Source organism: Phalangium opilio, unplaced genomic scaffold (assembly GCF_054372755.1).
Source record: "Phalangium opilio isolate 3A_F unplaced genomic scaffold, DU_Popi_V2 ptg000329l_1, whole genome shotgun sequence".
In the NCBI taxonomy this organism is placed as follows: domain Eukaryota; kingdom Metazoa; phylum Arthropoda; class Arachnida; order Opiliones; family Phalangiidae; genus Phalangium; species Phalangium opilio.
The window spans coordinates 8817901-8841249 of NW_028324226.1; the positions used below are offsets into that span (position 1 = coordinate 8817901).

Consider the following 23349-nt stretch of genomic DNA (forward strand, 5'->3'; position numbering starts at 1 on the left):
AATAATTCGAATGAACCCCATTACATTTACAATAATTCGAATGAATTCCATTACGTTTACAATAATTCTAATGAACCCCATTACTTTTACAATAATTCGAATTGAACCCCACTACTTTTACAATAATTCGAATGAAACATAATTACATTGTTCTACAAAAATTGCTCAAAATGGGCACCATCAACGTTTAAGCAAACTTGCGCGTGTACGCCATGAAGCACGATATGGTACACACATTTAAGCCGTCTGTAAAAAACCTACAACTTCTGACGTTGAAAACTACCCTAATGTTTAGACCAACACAGCAGGGGGGAAATTCGAATTATTGTAAATCTAATGGGTTCGATTCGAGTTACTGTAAATGTAATGGGTTCGATTCGAATTATTGTAAATGTAATGGGTTCGATTCGAATTATTGTAAATGTAATGGGTTAGATTCGAATTATTGTAAATGTAATGGGTTCGATTCGAATTATTGTAAATGTAATGGGTTCGATTCGAATTATTGTAAATGTAATGGGTTCGATTCGAATTATTGTAAATGTAATGGGTTCGATTCGAATTATTGTAAATGTAATGGGTTCGATTCGAATTATTGTAAATGTAATGGGTTCGATTCGAATTATTGTAAATGTAATGGGTTCGATTCGAATTATTGTAAATGTAAAGGGTTCGATTCGAATTATTGTAAATGTAATGGGTTCGATTCGAATTTTTGTAAATGTAATGGGTTCGATTCGAATTATTGTAAAATGTAATGGGTTCGGTTCGATTTATTGTAAAATTTAAGGGGTTCATTCGAATTATTGTAAAACTTAAGGGGTTCATTCGAATTATTGTAAAAGTAATGTGTCTAATTCAAATAAAGAATAAAAGACTGGTCAGTTACCAGTACATCTGAACAAACAAGTAACTGAGCTACTTTCCTTACCTTTTATTACAATCATTAATAAAAACAAAGGGATTAACGCTTTTGGCCGTTTAACACGTTCACGGTCTTCCACTAAGTTTGAACTTATTTCGATCATTGCCTTATGCTCAATAATCGAAAACAATTGGGTCAAAACCACAATACTAGTGCTATAATTCTGCAAAATCTCCTTGTTTTTCGGCCTACTTTTGAGAGCCCATAACGTCGCAACGGAGCACTTTACCCCAAAACGTCATAGGACCTTTCGGACTCCTTTTGACCCAAGGAACATGCCTGTTAATTTGTGCCAGACTTTCCAGAAACACCCTGTATTTGTTTGGCTTCTAACACCACTATCATCTGGTCTTTATCTGTACCACATAGACGCCAATCTGCAATATTGGTTGATACACCTTCATCATCGTTAAAATACACGCGGCGATCGCCTAGGGTTACGAGAAGCGTCTAGCCTTCCTCCATAGCTTAACGCAATTGGGCTGTTCTTTCACTTCGGTGGGGTTCCAAACCGTTATATACTATCTATTTGTTTATGGCAAAGCCTCAGGTATACGCTGCATTTCAAACGTGGTAGTCTCATCCCTCAATATTCTTCAATTGTTCATTCTTAAAACGATGTCACACTCACACACAATAAGGTGAATTGTTAACGAAGAAAAAATATAATATTAATTATATTAATTTTAATATTTAAGATAATCTTGTTTCTCAGCTCAATTTTAATACAGAAAGAGTAAAAAAGTCGTCTACTTGTGTGCGTCCGTTGTTACACTATTGCACCGCGTTAGCAGTTTGCTTGTGTTGGTAAGTAAAGAAAGCCTACAAAATTATTATTTCTTTTTTCAATACAAAAAAACTAAAATATGGGAAATATTTTTCTTAATTGCGCTGCATTTACTAGCTTTGTAGCTATAAAGCTCTGTTTCTTACGATATTTCAAGAACATCTTTTGACATTTATATTTGAAATTGAAATGGGAGTTTACATATTTATTAAACTATACTACATTTATATATAGCCTAAACGCTAATTTAAGTACTGAAAGGTAAGTAAGAAAGTGTTGATGAATGTTATGCCGTCCATTGATGATTTATCTGTTCGTAGTGGACCGGAATGTTAACATTGAAGGCGTGAGATGAATTGAAATTTGTCTTGTTTTTGTGTCCACTTTAACGATTCAGAGTGAGCCGGAAGTTAAATACACATTAAAATAAGGATATTTAGATTGATTTATTGTATCACTAGTCATGACGACAACGAGATCGCGGTTGTTGAAGGTTTGATCAAAATTAGGTTATAGCGTCGAAGTCCCCATTCTCTGTAAGTGATGCCAGAGGAAAATCAGCTTGCTTTTGTTAAGTCTAGAGCTCGGCATTTTCTATCCATTATCCACAAATTAGTGGATAACAGAGAGTAGTACGCCAGTATGGCGTACAAGATGGCGGCCACGGTTAAGACGGAGGAGTCGTGTTTTTTCGCTCCCTCGTCTTTTTTTGGGGAGGAATACCTGTCAATCTTTGATTGATTTTGTAAGCTTAAAGGTAAGATTTTTTTTGTAAGCTTAAAGGTAGGAATGAATTTATAAAGACCATAATATAAAGTGTGAAATATTTATTTCGCAAGAACAATGACGACTAATTTGTGTTAATAAAAATGTCTGCAGACAAAGCCCCAATCAATTAAAATATATACAATTTTACAAATTTAAAATTATTTAATGTAACCATAAGGTGTTGTAGTATAATCGGGGAAAACGCGAACTTTATCCACGACCACCTGATATGTTTTGGTCTGTTCTATCGTAATTAAAGTATGATTGGGCAGGCGACGTATTTGGGGTCCAATGGGTACCTGCACAGCGTTTATTTCAGGTTTCCCCTGGTTGTTTACGCCTAATAATTTTTTCATGATATCAAAATTAACATAATTTTCTGTAGATGTGTTTAAGTAGAATCCTTTAACTTTAATAATGTTAGTAATTTTATCAGTTGCGGGATCGTAAATGTTCATGGAATAGTTTTTAGCCCCAGCACTTCCGAACTCACAAATATATGCGTCTTTTCCGTAAGGTTCTAGTTCATTTTTTAATTCCCCAAGATAATCCCCCGTCGGGAGTATAGGGACGCCATCTGGTGAGAGGTAGATAAGGCTATCTGTATCCATATAAAAACAGAGGTCACCTACCATCTCAAGATGCTTTAAAAGATGAAGTCGCGCTATTGTTGTTGTATAACACGCTATTACCACGTTTGTATGCTTATGAGCTATCTCATTTTCGGCAAGGTCTTCTGATTTGACTAAGATGGTGTTGTCATTTAAAGTCAAGAGACTTTTTACTTCTTTATCGGGGTTAAGGATCAATTCGTATAGAGTCTTGGCGTCTTTTATGATGTCTGTTGAGGCGTGTCTAGTTTTCTGTCCAAATTTCCCCCAAAAAGAGTTAAGCATAAGCTTACTGAGGCATCTTAACCCTTCGTTCTTTTCAATTTTATCTATATCTAGATCTATCCCCTCAACTTCTTTGTAGTTCCTGACATATTTCTCTTTGTCCTCCTGTGTGACGCAATCGGAGGGGAAACCGCTAGCCAGGGTTTTATATTCGAGAAAGGCATTGACGTAGTCTTTAAAAAGACCACCCTGTTTAGTCTCGGTGTCGTATTGTGTGATCTTGTACGACCAGGCTTCGTACATGCGAGTAATAGTGTACCCCCTCTCTACAGCATACCTTAGCTCGTCTGTAACCCAGGTACCCCGCAGCTCTCTCTCATCAGGCCTGTGTGTACAGTCACCTTGAAACTGAGTTTTGCAACAAGTGTAGCATAGGGGGAGGGTTAGCTTCCCGTTTATCCTAGCGGGTAAAACAGGGTGTGTTAGATTTTGAGCTGGTAGTACATCACACTTGAGAAGGCCATCAAAAGAAAATATGTCAGGAAAATTATCTAAAATAATTTGAGGATGACCAATAGGAATTTTACCCGTTTTGTTCACGAAAGGATATAAACTGGTGAAATCAACGTAGTGCATTTTTTCTGTACCAGTTGTTTTATGGTATAGTTTATTAGCGCAGCACCTGCCTCCGAAGAAAGCATCTCGGGGGTTTAATCTTTTTGATGTTTTAATACGAATATCGTTACGTTTAAGAAATTCATTTATTTCGGTGTTATTTGTTTTGTCTTGCTGCCAGTCGCATTCCCATTTGACATTCACTTTGTAGTGGAGAGCTTCTAGTTTACAAATTTTTTTCTCGGTTTTTGTGTACCTCGTATTTAATGTTTGAGTGGGGTCGCCATGTAAAATCATGTTCCTATTTACGGGGAAATGAATTTTGCAACCGTGATAATAGCAGCCCATATACTCGAACACTTCTTTGTTTGTGGGACAATAACCATCTACCTTTAGGGTCTGCAGCTTAACCTCCTTGCCTCTAAAAGAGGATTGAATGAGAATGTTTCTATCGTATGACGTCCATTCTAGCCATTCAATGGCTCCTAATGACTGATTTTCCCCAAGTCTATAGTAGTTTGAAGGAATGATACTAATTGTGTTTGGTTTGAGATAATTTTTCCGGAAGACATAGGAACAAACACCCGGTAGGGTAACTGAGCCGCAATTAAATGGGTCTACGCTAGTAACTTTAAGTAGGAGAGCCCGAAAAGTTACACATCCTAAAAATAAGAGTAAAGTGTCGTTTTCGCAATAATAATACAGTTCTTTTAAAAAATTAAAGCCTTTACCCTTACTGACTTCTGAAGTGTGCCATTTTAAAAAAGTGTCCAAGTTTTTCCTGGTGAAATACTGACACCCGTAAGCTTCTGTCGGTGGTAGAGTGTTCTCCAATACGTAGTTAGTCTCCTCTTGTCTGTCTATATCGAACTCGTGACCCAATACGTTGAAAAGGAAATGAGGAAAATACCCTTTAGCGGCATTAGGGAGGCCGAAAGTAGCGGGGAACTTGGATAAAGCGACTGGGATGAAATTGTACGAGTCAAGGAATAACAGATTAGAAAGTTTCATTTCTAAAATACGTGTACCGTTAATTTTCAAAGATTCGGGTACAAATTTCTCGTCACGATTAATTATTTCCCTTATTAATAGTTGGTTGTCATAGTTACTGCCGAAATGAGACACCACGATGACTTTCTTCACGTCGAATAAGCGGACTAAGTAGTCGAGGAAGGCAGCTATGGGTTTCCCACCTGTGAAGCGTTGTTTGCGAGGTCCAAATTGATTACATTTAATACAATTAAAATCGAGGGACGTTTCGTCAATGCAGTCTAAGCAGACAGAGATGCTAACGCATAAGATGGCTTGATGCTCGTACGCGCCCAACTTTTCCGTACATCTTTTCGTTTGTATACATTCAACGTCGAAGAAAACGTAGATGAGTTCTGGTAAATTACGGCGTGGTTTTTTCGCGGGGATAATGCAGGGGGTTTTATCCTTGATCACCTGAATGTAACATAAATGGTCGCTGGGTTGGTGTTTTCCACATACATGACAGAAAATCTCCCCACAGCTGTGTCTAGTAGTACGTTTTCCGAAATCAATTGTTTTAAAGCAGTTTTTACAAATGTAAAGCCGCTCGCAAAGTGCTTTTTTGTTACCAATCGGAACAAAATGACTGTTATAACAATCGTCACCCCAGAATTTTCGTAGGCAGGAACCGCATGTTTTTTCTTGTCCATGGCAAACAGTCGGACGCATACATTTAAAGCAAAAGTCATTGCATTTATGAGATTGAACCTGCCAGTAAGGTGTGAGGCATTTTTCGCAAAAGTGGTCGTGACTAAACAATGGTTTTAAATTTGTTATGACATTATAATGATTACTCTCGTTAAGCAGGAAGAGACGTGGTCGGGTATCTGTAGGGTCATTTTCGCCTAAAATTAAAATGGGTACTCTGTTTTCGAATTTATAGACGAATATAGAATAGGAGGATAAGTAAACTTTAAATTTCTGGAATGAATCGGGGGTACCGCATTCAGGCACAGAGACTCCTGCCTTTTGACAAAGATCTAAAGCCTCTGTTTTTTGGCTTGTGTAACGGGGTCCTGTTTGTGATATGGTCACGTAACGATTTTTTAACTCGGTGTTGTTTTTGTTGTTCATGTGGACACGATGAGCGACAGCAACACAAAGGCTACGCGCAAGACACAGATTATCCGTGTTTGGGATTCGTCGAATCCCCCTTCGATCCTTTGAGAAAATACTGAAGGGCTTAAGATGACGCCGGTTAGACCGTCCATACCCTTCTGGTATTCTAACGATACTGAATATCATTTTTACAGGTCCTTGAAAAAAATGTTCGATTTCATCGTCATAAAGTAATTCGGCTAGTTGATCAAAGAGGAAAGAAGGGTCTACTTGATCTAATCTTTTAAAGGATAATTCGAGTTCCGAACGACAGTTTACACCTAGACTTCGTAAAGTTATTTGTACGTAATCTGTTGCTCGGTACTCGCTTAATATATGTTCCGTAATAGTACATATACTATCAACCGGATCGTCCGTTATATTTAGAATTATTTCCCTGCCATACATATAAAAATGTTCGAAAAATCTCTCGCTTTGCTCTAAAATCTCGCAAGAGGGTACATCTTCTACAGGAGATGGGGGACACCCCCCACCCCATTGGTCATAGACATCAGCCTCGTGCATCTCCTCGGCCTCCTCTGAATCTACAATGGAACTCTCTTCGCTGGGGGCGTAGTCGGAAAAGTTCAAGGACATGTATTCGAAGGGGTCGTTCTCCGTCCCGTCGTGTTGAATGGAACTCTTTTCGCTGGGGGCGTAGTCGGAAAAGTTCAAGGACATGCATTCGAGTGGTTCGTTCTCCGTCTCGTCTTGTTGACACGCGTTATCTAGAATCTCCCCCATCTCCCTGCCTGTTTGAGAATTATCGAAATGGGCTATCAAAGATTCTTCTTCACGGTTATCACGTTCTAATTCTTGCTTCCGCCTTTTCACGCGGTCCGAGTAAGCAATTTTTAAAGGGCTAGGAATTAAATTCCTTAGATGTTCCAATTCGTCTAGTGTTTGACACGTTTCAGGGGTACGAGGAACGTTCTTCATATAGTCTATTAGATCGAGGAACGTTTGAATAATATTTAAACCGCCATTTATGATAAAACCGGGTAATGTTGAAGGTATATTAGCAGGATTTAAGTGTAAATAAGAGCATAGAAAATAATAAAACTTGTATATTTCGACTATGTTCCAAGGCTTATTTACGGCCATTTCGTCAAGTGTCCAGCGAAGTGCTTCAGCGTCCATGTTGAGGTTTTGACGATTGATGTTCGACTGTGAAGTACTGTTATTTTCTCACGTTCTTTATACTAGATTTCTACCCCCCCTTCTCTTCCTCCTCTCAAGGGGGGGGGGTCAAGGACAGTTGATTTTTCGAAATTATTGACTAACAATACAAGGTACTAGCAAAGGCCATCGCAGCTGATTTCCGACATGTTTAAACACGTCTAACATTGTTTGACAGTGAACAATAGGTGATGGCTTGACAGGGTGTCAAATAGTCGTATAACAAAACAACGAATTTGCAATAGATTTTATAATTCCACAAAAGGAATAATTATAACAAAAGAGTTGGTGCGACATTCCACTAGGTGGGGACTTCTTCAACAATGACATTGAGAAAATGTTCGGAAAGAATTTCTTCAATCAATCAAATTGTGACAGTTCTATTTAAGGAATGTTGAGAATAGTAGATAAATAGGTCAAGTTTACTATTGTGTAATTTATTTACTCCTCAACTGTCAGGTACACAAAGCTTGTCAGGAATTCGTCGGATCTTGGAGATTTAAAAACTGCTCATTGTGCTATTTATCTTATTGGTCTTGAGAGTGCTGGAATTCCTTAATCCCTGGTTTGAACAAGATGGCCCAAGGGCTGGGCCTTAATAGTAATTTTACACGGCTCACGTGACCCCCCGTATAGTTGACAACTAAAAACATTTCTGAAACACAATCGTGTATCCCTTTAATTTCTAATAACGTCACATTTCAAATAATATTAATGAAACTAAATTGTGCACCCCACTAAAGTATAATTTTTAAAAACCATACGAATCAAATAATGTATTTAAACAAAATCCTGGATCCCCTAAACCAGAAATCACTATGACCGTAAGGCGTCCCCTCTATTTTACGAAACCTAACCTAACCATCCAGCATAATCTCTGATGTATCACGCGCACAAAGTGCAGTAGTGCACGAAAATTATCATCTTGTTTCCCTTCACTCAAAAAAGCCCGCGAGATTTAAACTACCTTTCTTTCCTCTCTCTCCGAGCGGGATGCCCCCTCTCCCTCTTCCCCCTCTCACTAATACACGGCTCACGTGACCCCCCGTATAGTTGATTTCCAATAAATCGTACAACTAAAAACATTTCTGAAACACAATCGTGTATCCCTTTAATTTCTAATAACGTCACATTTCAAATAATATTAATGAAACTAAATTGTGCACCCCACTAAAGTATAATTTTTAAAAACCATACGAATCAAATAATGTATTTAAACAAAATCCTGCATCCCCTAAACCAGAAATCACTATGACCGTAAAGCGTCCCCTCTATTTTACGAAACCTAACCTAACCATCCAGCATAATCTCTGATGTATCACGCGCACAAAGTGCAGTAGTGCACGAAAATTATCATCTTGTTTCCCGCGAGATTTAAACTACCTTTCTTTCCTCTCTCTCCGAGCGGGATGCCCCCTCTCCCTCTTCCCCCTCTCACTAATATACCAGGCAGGCAGTTCTCTCTCTACGCGGAGCTTCGTATCGCCACCGCGTACGCTAGCGATCTCTCTCTCTCATCGTAAGCGTACGTTTCGCGGACGCGACCGGTTTCCCTCTCTCTCTCATCGTAAGCGTTCGTTTCGCGGACGCGTCCGGGACAGGGACAGGGGTTTTGGTGCCGTTTCTTAAATTTTACCGTAATTAAAATTACGTGTAAAATTAAAAACGCACCTAAAAATACGCTTATAATCGAAGAAGGGGAGAGGGTTCTTCAACAATGACCTTAGGTCTTTGAAGATGTTAGGAAAATATTTCGTCAATCAAATATCGACAGGTCGAGCTAAGGAATGTGGGTCATAGTAGATAAATAGGTCAAGTTTACTATTGTGTTATTTACTTACTCGTCAGCTGTTATGGAGGCAAGTACACAAAGGTTGTCAAGAATTCGTCGGATCTTGGAGGTTAACCCTCAAAAACTACTTATTGTATTCTTTATATTACTGATTTTGGGAATGTTAGAATTCCTTAATATTTGGTTTCAGAACTTTGACATAAAAATACGCCTACAATCTAACAACGGAACAGTCAAGGACAATAGATATTTCGCGATAGCTACTTAGGAAATTTAGTATAAAAACCGTGGAACACGACAGAGGAGAGTATCATTATTCGAGAAGACCTTAAACGTGCAACATGGAAAATCAAGAAGCTGTTAAGAGGAAGATTGGCGTAACTAACGAACGAAAAATCAACGGTAGATTCCACATTTCTAGAGAGTTGTTCCTGACAACGGGCTTCGTGAACGGCACCCTCGATCCCGAGATTCGCTTATGTAAGAAGCAGTCGGTAAAAAGTTTCGCCATTTCAACAAGTACCTGGGAGAAGTTGATCCCGCGTTTACCCGTATTAGCAGGCTGGACGGCGGGCCACGAAACCAATAACTTTGAAATCGTTTTGATCGATAACGCAAATGAAAAAACAACTGTAGTGGCGTATCATAATACGTGTCACATTAAAGATCTACTAAATGAGGACTCCATTGTTCTGGACAGTATGGAAACAGCGGCATTGAACCGAGTTTCGAACGCCGTTAAGGAGCATCTTATTAAGTTAAGTAACCATGAAATTGTATTCACGCACATGGCTGATATTATTATAGAATTTTATAATGATATTTATGATAATTTATACGGCGAACACGATCGCATACCGTGTTTAGATGGGCAGCCCGAAAAATTCGATGCAGTGGTGGGTTACTTCACCAATTTCGTAACATCGTACCAAGTGGTAATGAAATTTAATAATGTACTGGAAGAAGAAAATCTTGAAAGTAAATTTTATAACTATAATGTATTCTCGGTAATTTCGGGTCAAATAACATTTTTAAAAGAGAGAATGCACATGTTAACGCATTTTTAAATTTATGTCTGTTTGATAATTTGTTTTTTTTTTCATTGATGTTTCAAAAATAAATTGAATTTAAAACTGAAAAACTGTTCCATTTTATATAACTAATACAACACAGAAATGATATAAATTTCTAGTTTTTAAATTTTAAGCCTAAGAAATATAAAAGTAGATATAACTAAAGTGTAGGAAAAACTTGTCGATTTTTTGATAGGAACTTATTTTAAATAAAACGAAGTAAATAAGGCAAAAACAATTTATTTTATTTAAAATATTTACAACAATTTTTTTTTTTTTTTTTTACTTCCCCCCTCCCCCACCTCAATCGATTGAGAGGTTTCGCACGAGTGTACGGACCCCCTCGAACATCACGTCGTCCCGGTTCTCTTACACTCGTGCGTGGCCCGGGGGGACTTCGAGGAAACGTACCCGACGGTACGTCGACAACTGGGCGAGCTCCTGCGTCACTCTATTGGGAAAGAGAAAGAGAGAGAGAGTTATTCTATACGTTAATAAATAAAGTATTGGATAACAACAAATAATAAAGAAATTAACTCACCGGAACCCGCGACAGTTGAGGGCCAGGAGGCTAAAAAAGAAAAATTAAAATTTAGATAAACGAATCATTAAATAATGCATGAAAACTTACTCGTGGGGTATAAAAACGCAGTTATTATACACGACCTGCCTTACTTGATTAAGCAGGTCGTGCATAAAGTCGTCATCCGCCACGACCTCCGCTAGTCCCGCCAGGTACGTTGTTATTTCATATACCAAGCTGTAAATAAATAAAAATTATAATACCGTAGTGTAACGTAAAACAAAAGGTTCACTTACAAGTCCCCGTTGATGTTTAAGTCATCCACTCCCGGCCGGGGCATAGCTAGCCACGGATAGTATATGGCCGGGAGTGGTAGATATTCCAGTTGAGGTTCGGGGGAGGGGGTGCATGGTGGTGGTGGGCTCGGTGGCGGCGATGGATTACGGGGCCTTGGCCCTACCACGCAGAGTGGTCTTGGAGGTGGTGGCGAGGGGGCTAGCTCCAGGGACTCGGGGGTCCCAGAGCGGGAGGAGTCGGAAAACTCTATTGGGGAATACGGGGTATCAACCCCATGGACGTAGCTATAGAGAAAGATTTTCTAAGTCTTAAATAAAACTAAGTTTTAAAAAAAGTATTTCTTACCATGTTGCGGAAAGGTCCATCGCTCCGTGTTGGCTGTGGTGGTGGTGGTTCATGGTTCAGAGAGAATGATAACTTTGAGGTCTCAACCTCTTCATTTTATACTTTTTACTAGGGTCAAGGCGTGTTCGAGAGCAAACAAATGACTTCGAGGTATTTAGTACGTACAAGGGTAGAAAATTTTCGCGGGCAAAATTATACGAAACCTTGCCATTGGACTAAAAATGTATTTCAGGCGACTTTTCTTTTCTTTGGGTGACATTTAGAGAAACCCCTTCAGCGTTTCTTCGATTGACCGTACAAGGGTCTTTAGTTTAACCGTATTTACCATCTCAAATAGTGACAGTCCATGTTAAAAGCTTCGCCCCTATAGTGAAAGGCAGCATGATGGCCCTACTTTTCAAAATTATTTCTACGCGTTCACGATGGCCTACCCGCGCCGCGCTTCCCCCCTCCCCCCCCCGCGTGTCGTTTGGGCCCCCCCCCTACCCCCGCGTTTGGGGTTCGCGACCCGGGGTTTGCGCGCGTTCGCGTATTAATTGAATACGTTTAAGTACGAATGATAGTTACAAATAAGTTTCATTCGAGTATTAGCTATGATACCGTTCACTACACCTGGAAATTTGATTATTTTCGGTCCTTCGGGATCAGGTAAGACAGTTTTATGCAAACGAATAATTGAAAATAAGGACAAAATGTTTGAACCTAAAGTCGATTTAGTTGTTTGGCATTATAGTATATATCAGCCTTGCTACGATAAATTGACAGAAATGGGCGTAATAATGCGTCAAGGTTTACCCGACGTTACTATATACGATGGCTCTAAAACAATACTAATCGTCTTAGACGATCTCATGTTAGAAAATAAAAATAATATTTTATCAGAAATATTTACTAAGCAATCTCACCATAGGAAATTATTCGTCATCACCCTTTTACAAAACATATTTGAAAAAAACTTGAGAACAGCCTCTTTAAACGCTCATTACATGATTCTTATGAAAACTGTGAGAGATCTTATGCAATTAGTGGCTCTCTCTAAACAATTGGCTCCCAACAACTCTAAATTTATTGTAGAATGTTATCTGGATGCGACAGAAAAACCTTACGGGTATTTACTTTGCGATTTAACCCAGAAATGTCATTCCGATTTAAGGTTTAGAACAAATATTTTACCGGGAGAACAAATAGTCATCTATACTCCCAAGAAGAAAACGATATAATTAAACGACATTACTAAAATTTAATCATTCTTTACGATGTCACCACCGAGAAAGGTCAAGAAAACATCGGGTATTAAAAAGAAAAGTTTAGCCGCTAAAAACATCAATTTAATAGCCGCTTTGGGGCAATTAAAAAAACCTCAAAGATTAGCTATTCTTAAAAACTCTAATCGAGAAATTATTGATTCAATCAGCGAGTGTTGTCACAACGCCTTACAAGGAGCTGTCAATCTGAAACCCGACGTATATAATAAATTGTGTAAGCACAAGAAACATATTCGTAAAATTGCTTGCAAAAATACTCATTGGAAAGCCAAAAGGACCATATTATCTAAACAAACAGGAAGCGGTTTCTTTAGTGTCCTTTTTCCAATAATTTCAAGCCTTTTAGGCGGTTTATTCTCAAAATGAATAAAACACTAGTTTACGCTAATAAAATGACATTAGTACCCTTGGAGCAACAACAACCTGAACAAAGTCATAGCCCATCAAATCAATTAATAACATCAAATAATGAGATTTCAAAAAACAATACAGTGTTATCGGAGTTGGATAAGGAGATGAGCACGATTATCTCAAATCAATCTTTAGATGAAAGAACCAAATGGGTTTTTTATGAAGAGGCGATGAAGCGCTACCTGAACATCTCCAAGCCCCGCCCATCGAATAAACAAGACAGCTGGATTAATATGTTTCCCCTGAAATATAGAGGAGCGGCGAAGAAAATATTCGACCACTTAGCAAGTAACGCTCCTAGTATACGTTGGGATGACTCGGGGGTTCTCTTCGTGAACGGCCTTAAGATCCCAGATTCAGATATAGTTCAGCTAGATTATTTTACTATACAACCTACCTTCTTCAATAAGTACGGAGTAGCCCCTTCACTCGTAGGTACTCCACCGACGGGGTGGACAGAATTTCAACCCTTTGTGCTAAACTTTCTAGCGCCAAAAAGCAAATCAACGTCTCCATTAGCACCGCCCCCTTCAACCAAGACATCGCCCAGTTCTGTACCGCTGAAGAATCGACTTCGAACGTATATAAAAGCGAAGAAGAGATTAACATTTGACAATAAAACGAGCCCTTTAATTTCGAAGAAACAACCTTTTAAAGCCAAGAATACATTATGGGAGGTTTATCGAAGCTCCAAAAAGTAGAAACTTTAAAGAATACTTATCTCAACACCAAACACCGGTCAGGGTTCACTGGTTTAAACCCATTGTACAAGGCTGTCAAATCTCAAGGTATTTCGAGAAACGAAGTCAAAGCCTTTCTAGAAACCACTGACGTTTACACACTGCATAAAACAGCTATACATAAATTCAAAAGGCGTAAAATCCCCGTCTTTAACATCTCGGATAGAGTCGAAGTAGATCTGGCTGATCTGGGTTCAATCGCTAAATACAATGACGACTACAGATACCTGATGGTGGGCGTCGACTGCTTCTCCCGAAAAGCTTTTGTAGTACCCATGAAAAGAAAACACGCGACCGAGGCTACGAAAGCTCTCGAGGTTATCATCGAACAAAGCAAACCTAAAGCCATCTGGTCTGATTTAGGTAAAGAATTTATTAATTCACAGACGCAAAAACTTCTTAAGAAAAATAAAATCAAATACGGTTCTATGACGTCAGAAAAATTCCACTGTCCATTTGTAGAACGTTTAATTAAAACTTTGAAACATCGAATATTCAAAATGTTGACTCATTTCAATTCTCATAGATATATAGATCATTTGACAGACATAGTTAAAGGCTACAATGCCTCTTATCATTCCGTAATAAAAATGACACCCGACAATGTTTCGCCCTCTAACGTTCTGGAAGTGTACAAAAACATTTACAAACCGGAAATGAGTACTAAGCCTACTAAAAAAGACGTCAAATTTCGTGTCGGAGATTACGTAAGAATAAGCAAACTTAAACCAGCATTTTCTAAAGGTTATGAGCAAAATTTTTCAACGGAAGTCTTTGTCATTTCCTCTATTTTGAACTTCAGAAAACCCGTATTATATCGTTTGAAAGATTTGGACAGCAAGCATATAACCGGGTTGTTTTACTCTGATCAGCTCATTCGAACAGTGGAACCCAAACTGTTTAAGATAGACACTATACTCAAGAAACGTAAACGTAAAGGGAAATTAGAATATTTTGTATCGTTTATCGGTCTACCTAAATCGCAGAACTCGTGGGTAACAGCCGACAATGTCGAGAAAATCTGAATTCTATTTAACTCTACCCAGCGACGCTAGTATGGATGTCTACCCTAATAACACTATGGGTAGTTACATCACTAAACTACCCGATCCTATTAATTTACAAGGACAATGGGAAATTTCTTTAGTAGAAGTAATATATACAAGCAGTTTCTACAATGTTATATACAAAACGAGTAAGAGGAAGGCGAGCAAGAGAAAAACACTTGAAGATTTAGTCGAAGAAAGTAGCTCTAATAAATTTAAAAACCCCAAGGAATGCGACGTAACCGACCTTGTTGAACGAAAAGATGGGAAACTGACCAGCTACGAAAGCTACCATCTACATAATATACCGGCCGGCCATTACAAATCACTTAACCACATTGTGGAAACTATCAATACTTCCAAAGTATGCGAGAAAACCGCTTCTTTATTTCATATTAACGAGACGACGGGGCATGTAAAACTAAAAACCGATGCCACTGGAGATACGAAAATTATCTTCAAAACACACGAATCATTAGCTGCAATTTTGGGGTACAAAGACCCTCTCAATATACAAGGGTTGAGCGATAGACCAGCCAGATTAAACTATCACGTACCATCTCAATTATATATTTATTGCGATCTGGTTGAAGGACAAATTGTCGGTAACACCCACGCCCCCCTCTTACGTATTATACCCATCGAAGACAAGAAACACGGGGATACCGTGTGTCTTACGTTTGTCTCACCCCATTACGTCCCTCTGTCAAAACATTATATTAGCGAGGTTGGCATCCATATAAAGGACCACATGGGTGAACCGGCTTTATTTCAGTTTGGACTGTTGCACTGTAAAGTTCATTTAAGATGCGCAAGTCCAACGCGTTAGATAACAAAAGATGTGTTTACACGGATTATTATACCCAACAAGCGCAGTCAGGTGGTGGTCTGAGTTTTTACGTCGGGAAACAAGGGCAACAAGGGTATGGCCAAAACGGGGAAGGTATTGGCTCGTTCTTGAAATCTTTCGGTAGATACGTATCACCTTTCTTAATTAAAGGGGCAAAGTTCCTTGGTAAACAGTTTCTGGGCACATCTTCAAATATCATAAGCGACGTTGCCTCTGGAAAAGATCTGAAAACTTCGGCTAAAAGAAGGTTAACCGAAACTTTGGATGATGTGCAACAACAATACGGTAGAGGGGTTGCAAAGAAAAGACTAGCTAAAAAGAAAAAAATACCAAAGAGAAAGAAATCTATAAAACAAAACAACACAAACAAATTTAAATCAGATAAACGTAAACTTTCATTCAAAACGGTTCGCGATATTTTCTCTCCCTAAAAATGACTGAAGCTTGCAGCACGGGTTTCGATATTTTCGCTCCCCCTCCTCTTCAAACAGCCATCGAAAATTCCAAATGGGTTCCTTATCAACCTTTGACATCTTTGAAAGGCGACCAACCTATTGAATTTGAAGTAACATCCAGTGGTAGCGAATACGTGGACACAGCCTTAACAATGCTGTACACCAGAACTAAAATTGTAAATGAAGATGGAACTGCTTTAACAGCCACTGACGAAGTTGGACCCGTAAATAATTTTCAGCATAGTCAATTTGAGCGTGTCGATTTGGAGTTGGGCGATTGCGCAACAACACCCGCTGCTAGTAACTACGCGTACACTGCATTGCTTTCGGCCCTGACATCCTACGGTCCGGCAGCTAAAGAATCCCATTTGGGTGCCTCCTTGTTTTACAAGGATACAGGCGGAAGCATGGATTCGCTTACAGCAAATATGGGTTTTGTTAAACGCCAGAAACTTGCAGCATTATCCGAGGAAATTGAAATGTATTCCAGCCTTTACGTAGATATGTTTAATATCCCCCGATACCTGATAAACGGCGTTTCTATGAAATTAAAATTACATAGAAGCAAAGCTAGTTTTTGTCTTATGGGTAAACTTAACGCGTCAGGCAATGGTTATAAACCCGTAATCGTTGAAGCCGTATTATACGTCTTAAAGCTTCAATTAGCTCCTAAAATTCTATTTGCTCACGAACAAGCTTTAAGCATTAAAGCTGCCCAATATAGTTACACTAGAACGGAAACTAAAATATTCACAATTGCGCCAAATATCTTAAACACATCAATCGGAAACATCTACCTAGGTACCCAGCCTTCGCGGGTTACAATCGCTATTGTAAAACACACCTCATACAATGGAACCTTGGATAGTAACCCCTTTGACTTTGGACATTGGAATGTCAATCATCTAGCAGCATTCATCAATTCTGAACAATACCCCTCCAAAGCCTTAAAACCACACTACAGTAAAAAGCAATTTGTCCGAAGCTATTACACTTTATTTTCGGGGTCAAACAGTCACTACAACGACAAGGGGAACAATATCTCTATGGATGACTTTGCCTCGGGCTACGCCATATACTGTTTAGACCTGACACCTGACGGTAGCGCGAGTCATTCCGATCATTGGAGTCCTACGAAGCAGGGACAGTTAAGATTAGAATTGGGATTTGAAAAACCCACGCCCACTACACTGAGCTGCATCGTACTATCCGAATTCCAGGCTTTGTTACAAATAGATAAAAATAGAAACGTGTCAATCGTTTGTTAAGAGATAAAATGAATGCCGAACAGATAACACGATTTCTAAGATTCACGCCACATTTCAGGGGGGTTTATCCGAGTGATTTATTACCCGAAAAAATTGACAAGTTTCCTTCGTCCCTTATAATAAATTTAGACAATCACTATAATGACGGTTCTCACTGGGTCAGTGTTTACTTTGATGGCAACCGACGTGGTTATTATTTTGACTCACTGGCTTTAGGGAACTTTCTCCCTTCGATTAAAGAATTTGTTAAAAGAAATTCTAGAAAATGGTCGTTTAACAAAAGAAGACTTCAAAACTTGTCAGGTTCGACATGCGGACTATACTGTATTGCCTATATAATACAAAGAACAAAAAGAAAGAGCCACGAATCATTCATGAAGCGTTTTGGACGAGATGGTTTGAAAAATGACATCATTGTTACAAACATGTTGAAACGCGTCCGTAAAGAATAACTTATAAAAAAATACTCTTTGTAATTTCTTTTGCATCTTTAAAAAAAAATAAATGTGTCACCTTTTTTTTAATACTGTGTTCTTTTATTTCATATATTAAGGAATGTGGGGGGGGGGTAATGCTTGGAATGTAAGAGGGGGAGGTAAAAAAAGGGGGGGGGAATGTTTGGCAGATGTATAAGTTGGATATTCACATAATCATTTTCATTCCCCATCATGAACTCGGAGCTGCAGAGATATCGTACTTTTTACTCCTGGCCTCAAGACGGAAACTATATAAAAACTTTAAGCAGAGCGGGGTTTTATTCATTACATACCGACGATCTAGTACAGTGCTTCGAGTGCGACGGTATTTTATTAGCATGGAAACCCGATGATAATCCTTACGAAGAACATTTAAAACATTTCCCCAAATGCAACTTTATTAGGGGTGGGCTTACAAAAAATATACCCTTCAGTTTTGATGAAACAGAGACATACACCAAAAATATCAATAACGAAATCAAGACCGAGGAAAAAACACCAGAAAAACCCTTAGAAAACACCGAAGAACTTTATCATACCTTTAAAGTTAAAACTAAAGATCTCGAAAGACTAGTCCTAGAACTCTACGCTAGAAAACAACTTAACGCTTTGTATATCAAAGAACGACTTGATGCTTTGCGTAAGATTTAAAAATAATATTAAAATTTATCTTCTTCCTTACGAAGATAGACGAAATTATTTTAGAATTAATCAAATACATTTTAATATGAAAATTGAAAATGTATCTTTAATATTAAAACCTATACTTTTAAAGAAAATAAATAACTTTGCATTTTATATTATGGTCTTCATTTATGAAAAAATATCCCCACCAAAAAAAAGACGAGGGAGCGAAAAAACACGACTCCTCCGTCTTAACCGTGGCCGCCATCTTGTACGCCATACTGGCGTACTACTCTCTGATAACTGATTATTTATAAACAAAGTTGTGGATATAATACGATTTAACATACAAGTCTGTGGATAATTTTCGAGTACGGATAAAGATAAAATGACGCGGATAAAGGATAGATAATGCCGAGCCCTAGTTAAGTCATTCTCCCAAACTAAAGATGGTGGAGCAAACTAAGAACTTCTTTGAGCTATAACGAGAGGGTAGTGTTTACACGCCAGCCTACTTGGCTTTGAATAAATCATTAATTTTAACTTCATCATTTGCTTGCCAATTAAAAGCCATAATTGCATATTTAGGTAAATAAGTTTGTAGGTAGTCCTCTTCTCGACTCGGAGAGGTATATTTTGGTTTCTCAACTTCATCTAATAATTTCAAGAGACTGTGATGTCGTATGTGTATCGCGTTTGGATTCGCTAGCATTACGTCCAATGACAGGAAAGTGGCTAACATCTGGGTTCTATCATGGAGCAAACCAGGAGAGTCAACTCTGGCAGTTTTCGTTACCGTCCGGTTGAAGCATGGCAGAAGCGTTGCAGAAGCTTCTGCCATGCAGAACTTCTGGAGGCCTCTAGCTTTCTTACGGAACATAATTACACGTTCGGGGGCGAGGGACTAGGTTCCCCATCCCCAATGTTATTATTCGCCCTTTTTTCCGGACGAAAAAAATGGCGCCAAGGTCGTGTTTCGAAAATCGGTTGTGATAGCGATGTTATTTAGTCGGCTCTCCTGGTTTGATCCATGGTTCTATCTCTGACAAGGCCCTGGCAGTCGTCGGCTCACCGCGTCACATGAGAACCAGAGGCTAAGCCTCGGTTTTTTACGGCTTTTTAACGGTTTCCGCAAGGCTCCGTAGATAAATTGACTCTAAATGCAGCTAGAAAGTTTTGAACGTATTAACTCAGATTGAGTAATTTTATTTGAAAACAAAGTAAGAAACATAAGCGTGCTGTTGAAATAAAATGTAAGCACTGTCATTGCGACGATTTTTCAATTGGAAAAGAGACATAAGACTTCTTAGTCACATTACAGTAGATCAAAATGGATTAAATGACGGGATTCAAATTAACTTTAACCACCTCGTAAAGATTAGGTGCTTCTTTCATTCTGATGTAGTAGCATCCATGATATTCACCCAGATCTTCCAATTTCGTCAAAACTATAGCACACCGTTTGTTGGCAAACTGATTTTTAGCTGGAAGAGGCATTACAGCTTCGTTTTCCAATTTCACACAATTTATGTGAAACTCTGAACTGAAATTATCATTCGATAAAGGTTCTAGTTCTTTCTTAATTTCATCAGCGGTTAAGGTTGGCCGTATAGTATTAAATTCGCACTTGGATGGCCAAGTATTCAAAGAAATTCTTTGGTTGAAGTTAGAACGGATATGTTCTGAATGAGTACAATTAGACTCTCTGGTGTCTCTGGGTTCATCGGGATCTGATTCAGAATGTATTTCGACTTCTTTTGACTGATCGCTTTCATTAAGGGAATGATGGTTTATATTTGGCACACTTCGTTTTGGCTGCGAACTTCCACTTCTGTCGTCCGATTTGAGTTTTAATGGGGACACAAAGTCTGCGACATCAGTTGATCTACTTTCAGACCGAATTTCTTTATAATCTGGTAAATTCGATTCAATGTTTTCCTGATTTCGTTTTTTAGCATTGTCTTTGGGAGAAATAAGTTCGCCCTTGCTGCTTCGACAAATATTTTCGTGGGAAATTAAAGACTCGCGACGATTGAAAACATTTCCACAAAATCGGCATTTTCGAATAAACTTTGACTGATTGTATTTGTTTTTCCGTTTTGACGAGACAGAGTTCATTTTTCTTTCAATTCCATATTTTGAGGGATGAAGTCTAACAATGTGAGCTCTTAAACCCTGCTTTAATTTTGCTGCGAAATTACAAAACGTACACTTGAACGGACGCGCACCAATGTGAGTCGCAACATGTTTCTTTAAATCTCCAGGCCTTCGGGTAGAATATTTGCAAATATCGCATTTAAACGGACGCTCATCACTGTGAATCAAGCCATGTTTCTTTAAATCCTCTGGCCTTCGGGTAGAATATTCGCAAATATCGCATTTAAACGGACGCTCATCACTGTGAATCAAGCCGTGTTTCTTTAAATCCTCTGGCCTTCGGGTAGAATATTCGCAAATATCGCATTTAAACGGACGCTCATCACTGTGAATCAAGCCATGTTGCTTCAAAACATTGCGCGTTCGGGCACTATAATCGCAAGTATCGCATTTGAATGGACGCTTATCACTGTGAGACGTGACATGCCTCTTTAAATTCCCTTGACTTTGGGTGCAGTAATCGCAAATATCGCATTTGAATGGACGCTCATCACTGTGAGACGTGACATGCCTCTTTAAATTCCCTTGACTTTGGGTGCAGTAATCGCAAATATCGCATTTGAATGGACGCTCATCACTGTGAGACGTGACATGCCTCTTTAAATTCCCTTGACTTTGGGTGCAGTAATCGCAAATATCGCATTTGAATGGACGCTCATCACTGTGAAACGTAACATGCTGCTTTAAATTCTTGCGAGTTCGGCCACGGTAATTGCAAATATCGCATTTGAATGGACGCTCATCACTGTGAGACGTGACATGCTGCTTTAAATTCTGGAGAGTTCGGCCACGGTAATTGCAAATATCGCATTTGAATGTACGCTCATCACCATGAGTAGAGACATGCTGCTTTAAATTAGATCGGGTTCGGGTGCAGTAATTGCAAATGTCGCATTTGAAAGGACGCTGATCACTGTGAGTCAAGACGTGTGTCTTTAAATTCGACCGAAATTGGGTACGATAATCACAAAGGTTGCATTTGAATGGACGCTCATCATTGAGTCGCGACATATTTCTTTAAATTCCTTCCGCACTCGGGCTTAATGTTTTCATTCATATATGAATTGAATGTGGATATTGAGCGAGATTATTATTCAAGGTGAAATAACATAAATGTCTTACAAAAAGACTTCATATTTTTCTTTAAGTGCTGAAATGAGATGGCTATTCATGCAAAAATGAGAATATCATACGACAGTTGTCTTTCGAGCTCACCAAAGGATTTGCAAACAGAGGGGTCCGATTAATTCAGTTTTTTTTGTTCCTGAGCCAGTGTAAGCTAGGGACAGTGTGCCATACAGCTTTGCTAGGAAACAAGCCAAGCATAGGGTTATTATAATAATTAATTAAGCGAGTTAAATAATTAAATGAATAAATTAAACTTTGAGTTGGCATCATGATCATAGCAACAATTTAAATTGTCAGACAATAAGGGCTGATGTGACAAAATCAGGGAGGGCATTCCAAGAAACAATAGTGCGATATTAACCTCAGTATTGTAGTGATGAAGAATTATCTCCTTAGAAGTGGCGTGCGTGGCCCTGTCACTAGTTTCAAATAGAAATGGCAATAACGGTGTGTTTAAGAATTGCCCATTTCAACTTAAGTAGTCAATCAAAGAGACAGGACAAATATTAAACTGCTCGTTAGTCATGAAGAACTAGATTAATATTTTGATATTATTTAAATAATCGAAATTACCTTGCCCTTGAAGGGGCTCTAAGACAACGACACGTACTTTCCCGCGCTCGGTGGATCGCAAAAATCTCTTTTTAGAAGACAGAGCAGACGACACACTGTTCAGATTTAAAGAACAGGTACGGAAACAAGCAAATATATTACTGAAAATTAGGTAACATTTTTTTACATGAAATTATCATTATTCAATTAAATAATAGTTATTTCGCAAAAATAATTCGCAGGCAATCACCGATGCAAGCCTATATGTGGTAGTTACAGGGAAATATTATGAGCTAAGCATAGTTTAGTTTTGTAATTCAGGTCTTTTTTTTTTCATTCCCATTTGAAATTTTGAAATTGTAGTTTTCAAATTATGAAGCAGACGATGATCATAAAAACGGCCCAACCGGACTCCCGGACTCCGGAGGCCGGCCCCGCTCAGGGTGAGAAATAAGGAAAAAATTTTAACTGGTCATTTGACCAGTAGAGGCCAAGGGTTTTAATTAAAAAACTGGTCAATGACCAGTTGACCAGTTGTGTTACTCTTCTTCAAGGAAAATTTTATGATATATACATCATAAAAACTCCTGGGTACAGTACGCTGGGAATTTGTTTTTTACTAAAGGAGGGGAATTATAAAAGTGGTCACGGTGACCACTAGACCCCCAGGCATTTAATAAATAAACTGGTCAAGGCAATTTTTAAACTGGTCATTTGCCCAGTGCCACCGCCAAATTTCTCACGGACGCGATCGAGTTAGCTATGTGAAAAAAAATCCCTCTCTCCAATCTCAGTCTGGAACAGTGTGGGAAATGAGGATTTTTTTAAAACTGGACCTGTGGCCAGTAGAGCCTAGGTATTTTAATTAAACTACTAGCCACGGTGCCACCTACCATTTTTGGCCTGAAAAATCAGGCTTTCGTAATTTATGGCCAAATTATCTATTCTTGACAATAGGTGCTAGGGCATGGCTTAGGAGGTTAGTTTAATTCCCCATAGTAAATAATTTCTTTTTAAATTTTCTGTAACTTAAATTAACTTCTATTGTCAATTCATTACCAAAAATAGTATATATATATATATGTAATTTTTTGGAGCTGTAATTGT

General features: G+C 38.6%; 3 protein-coding genes across 14 annotated transcripts in view; 1 reads left to right on the forward strand and 2 right to left on the reverse strand.

The window, feature by feature from the left end:
- The window catches only part of LOC149610696 (uncharacterized), a 32619-nt gene extending 9984 nt beyond the window's left edge, over positions 1 to 22635 (reverse strand). The window contains exons 1-5 of one of the 12 annotated variants that reach the window (XM_089859652.1): positions 22264 to 22635; positions 22052 to 22163; positions 21685 to 21726; positions 19774 to 21601; positions 18710 to 19571 (exon numbers count right to left, since the gene is read on the reverse strand). In XM_089859652.1, coding sequence (XP_089715778.1) covers positions 19515 to 19571; positions 19774 to 21573 — 1857 coding nt within the window. In that variant the 5' untranslated portion in view covers positions 21574 to 21601; positions 21685 to 21726; positions 22052 to 22163; positions 22264 to 22635 and the 3' untranslated portion in view covers positions 18710 to 19514. Of the gene's footprint in view, positions 1 to 18709; positions 19572 to 19773; positions 22164 to 22263 lie in introns of those variants that run through there. The other 11 variants (XM_089859650.1, XM_089859651.1, XM_089859644.1 and 8 more) reach the window with 11 other exon arrangements.
- Positions 7575 to 10105, forward strand: LOC149610698 (uncharacterized). Its single transcript, XM_089859055.1, has 2 exons — positions 7575 to 9512; positions 9594 to 10105. The coding sequence occupies exons 1-2, from the start codon at positions 9374 to 9376 to the stop codon at positions 10097 to 10099; spliced, it is 645 nt and encodes a 214-aa protein (XP_089715181.1). The 5' UTR covers positions 7575 to 9373; the 3' UTR covers positions 10100 to 10105.
- Positions 10392 to 11697, reverse strand: LOC149610699 (uncharacterized). Its single transcript, XM_089859267.1, has 5 exons — positions 11271 to 11697; positions 10925 to 11209; positions 10737 to 10865; positions 10647 to 10676; positions 10392 to 10556 (listed from the first exon to the last, which is right to left on the reverse strand). Exons 1-5 carry the CDS (start codon positions 11321 to 11323, stop codon positions 10475 to 10477), a joined length of 579 nt encoding a protein of 192 aa, XP_089715393.1. The 5' UTR covers positions 11324 to 11697; the 3' UTR covers positions 10392 to 10474.
- Positions 22636 to 23349: the final 714 nt, after the last annotated feature.

Coding starts and splice junctions, on each gene's coding strand:
- LOC149610698 (XM_089859055.1), top strand. CDS start 9,374: ATGGAAAATCAAGAAGCTGTTAAGAGGAAGATTGGCGTAACTAACGAA. Junction 9,513..9,593: donor CGATCCCGAGATTCGCTTAT/GTAAGAAGCAGT, acceptor CCGTATTAGCAG/GCTGGACGGCGGGCCACGAA.
- LOC149610699 (XM_089859267.1), bottom strand. CDS start 11,323: ATGAACCACCACCACCACAGCCAACACGGAGCGATGGACCTTTCCGCA. Junction 10,677..10,736: donor TGCGTTTTTATACCCCACGA/GTAAGTTTTCAT, acceptor TTTCTTTTTTAG/CCTCCTGGCCCTCAACTGTC. Junction 10,557..10,646: donor CTCAACTGTCGCGGGTTCCG/GTGAGTTAATTT, acceptor CTTTCCCAATAG/AGTGACGCAGGAGCTCGCCC.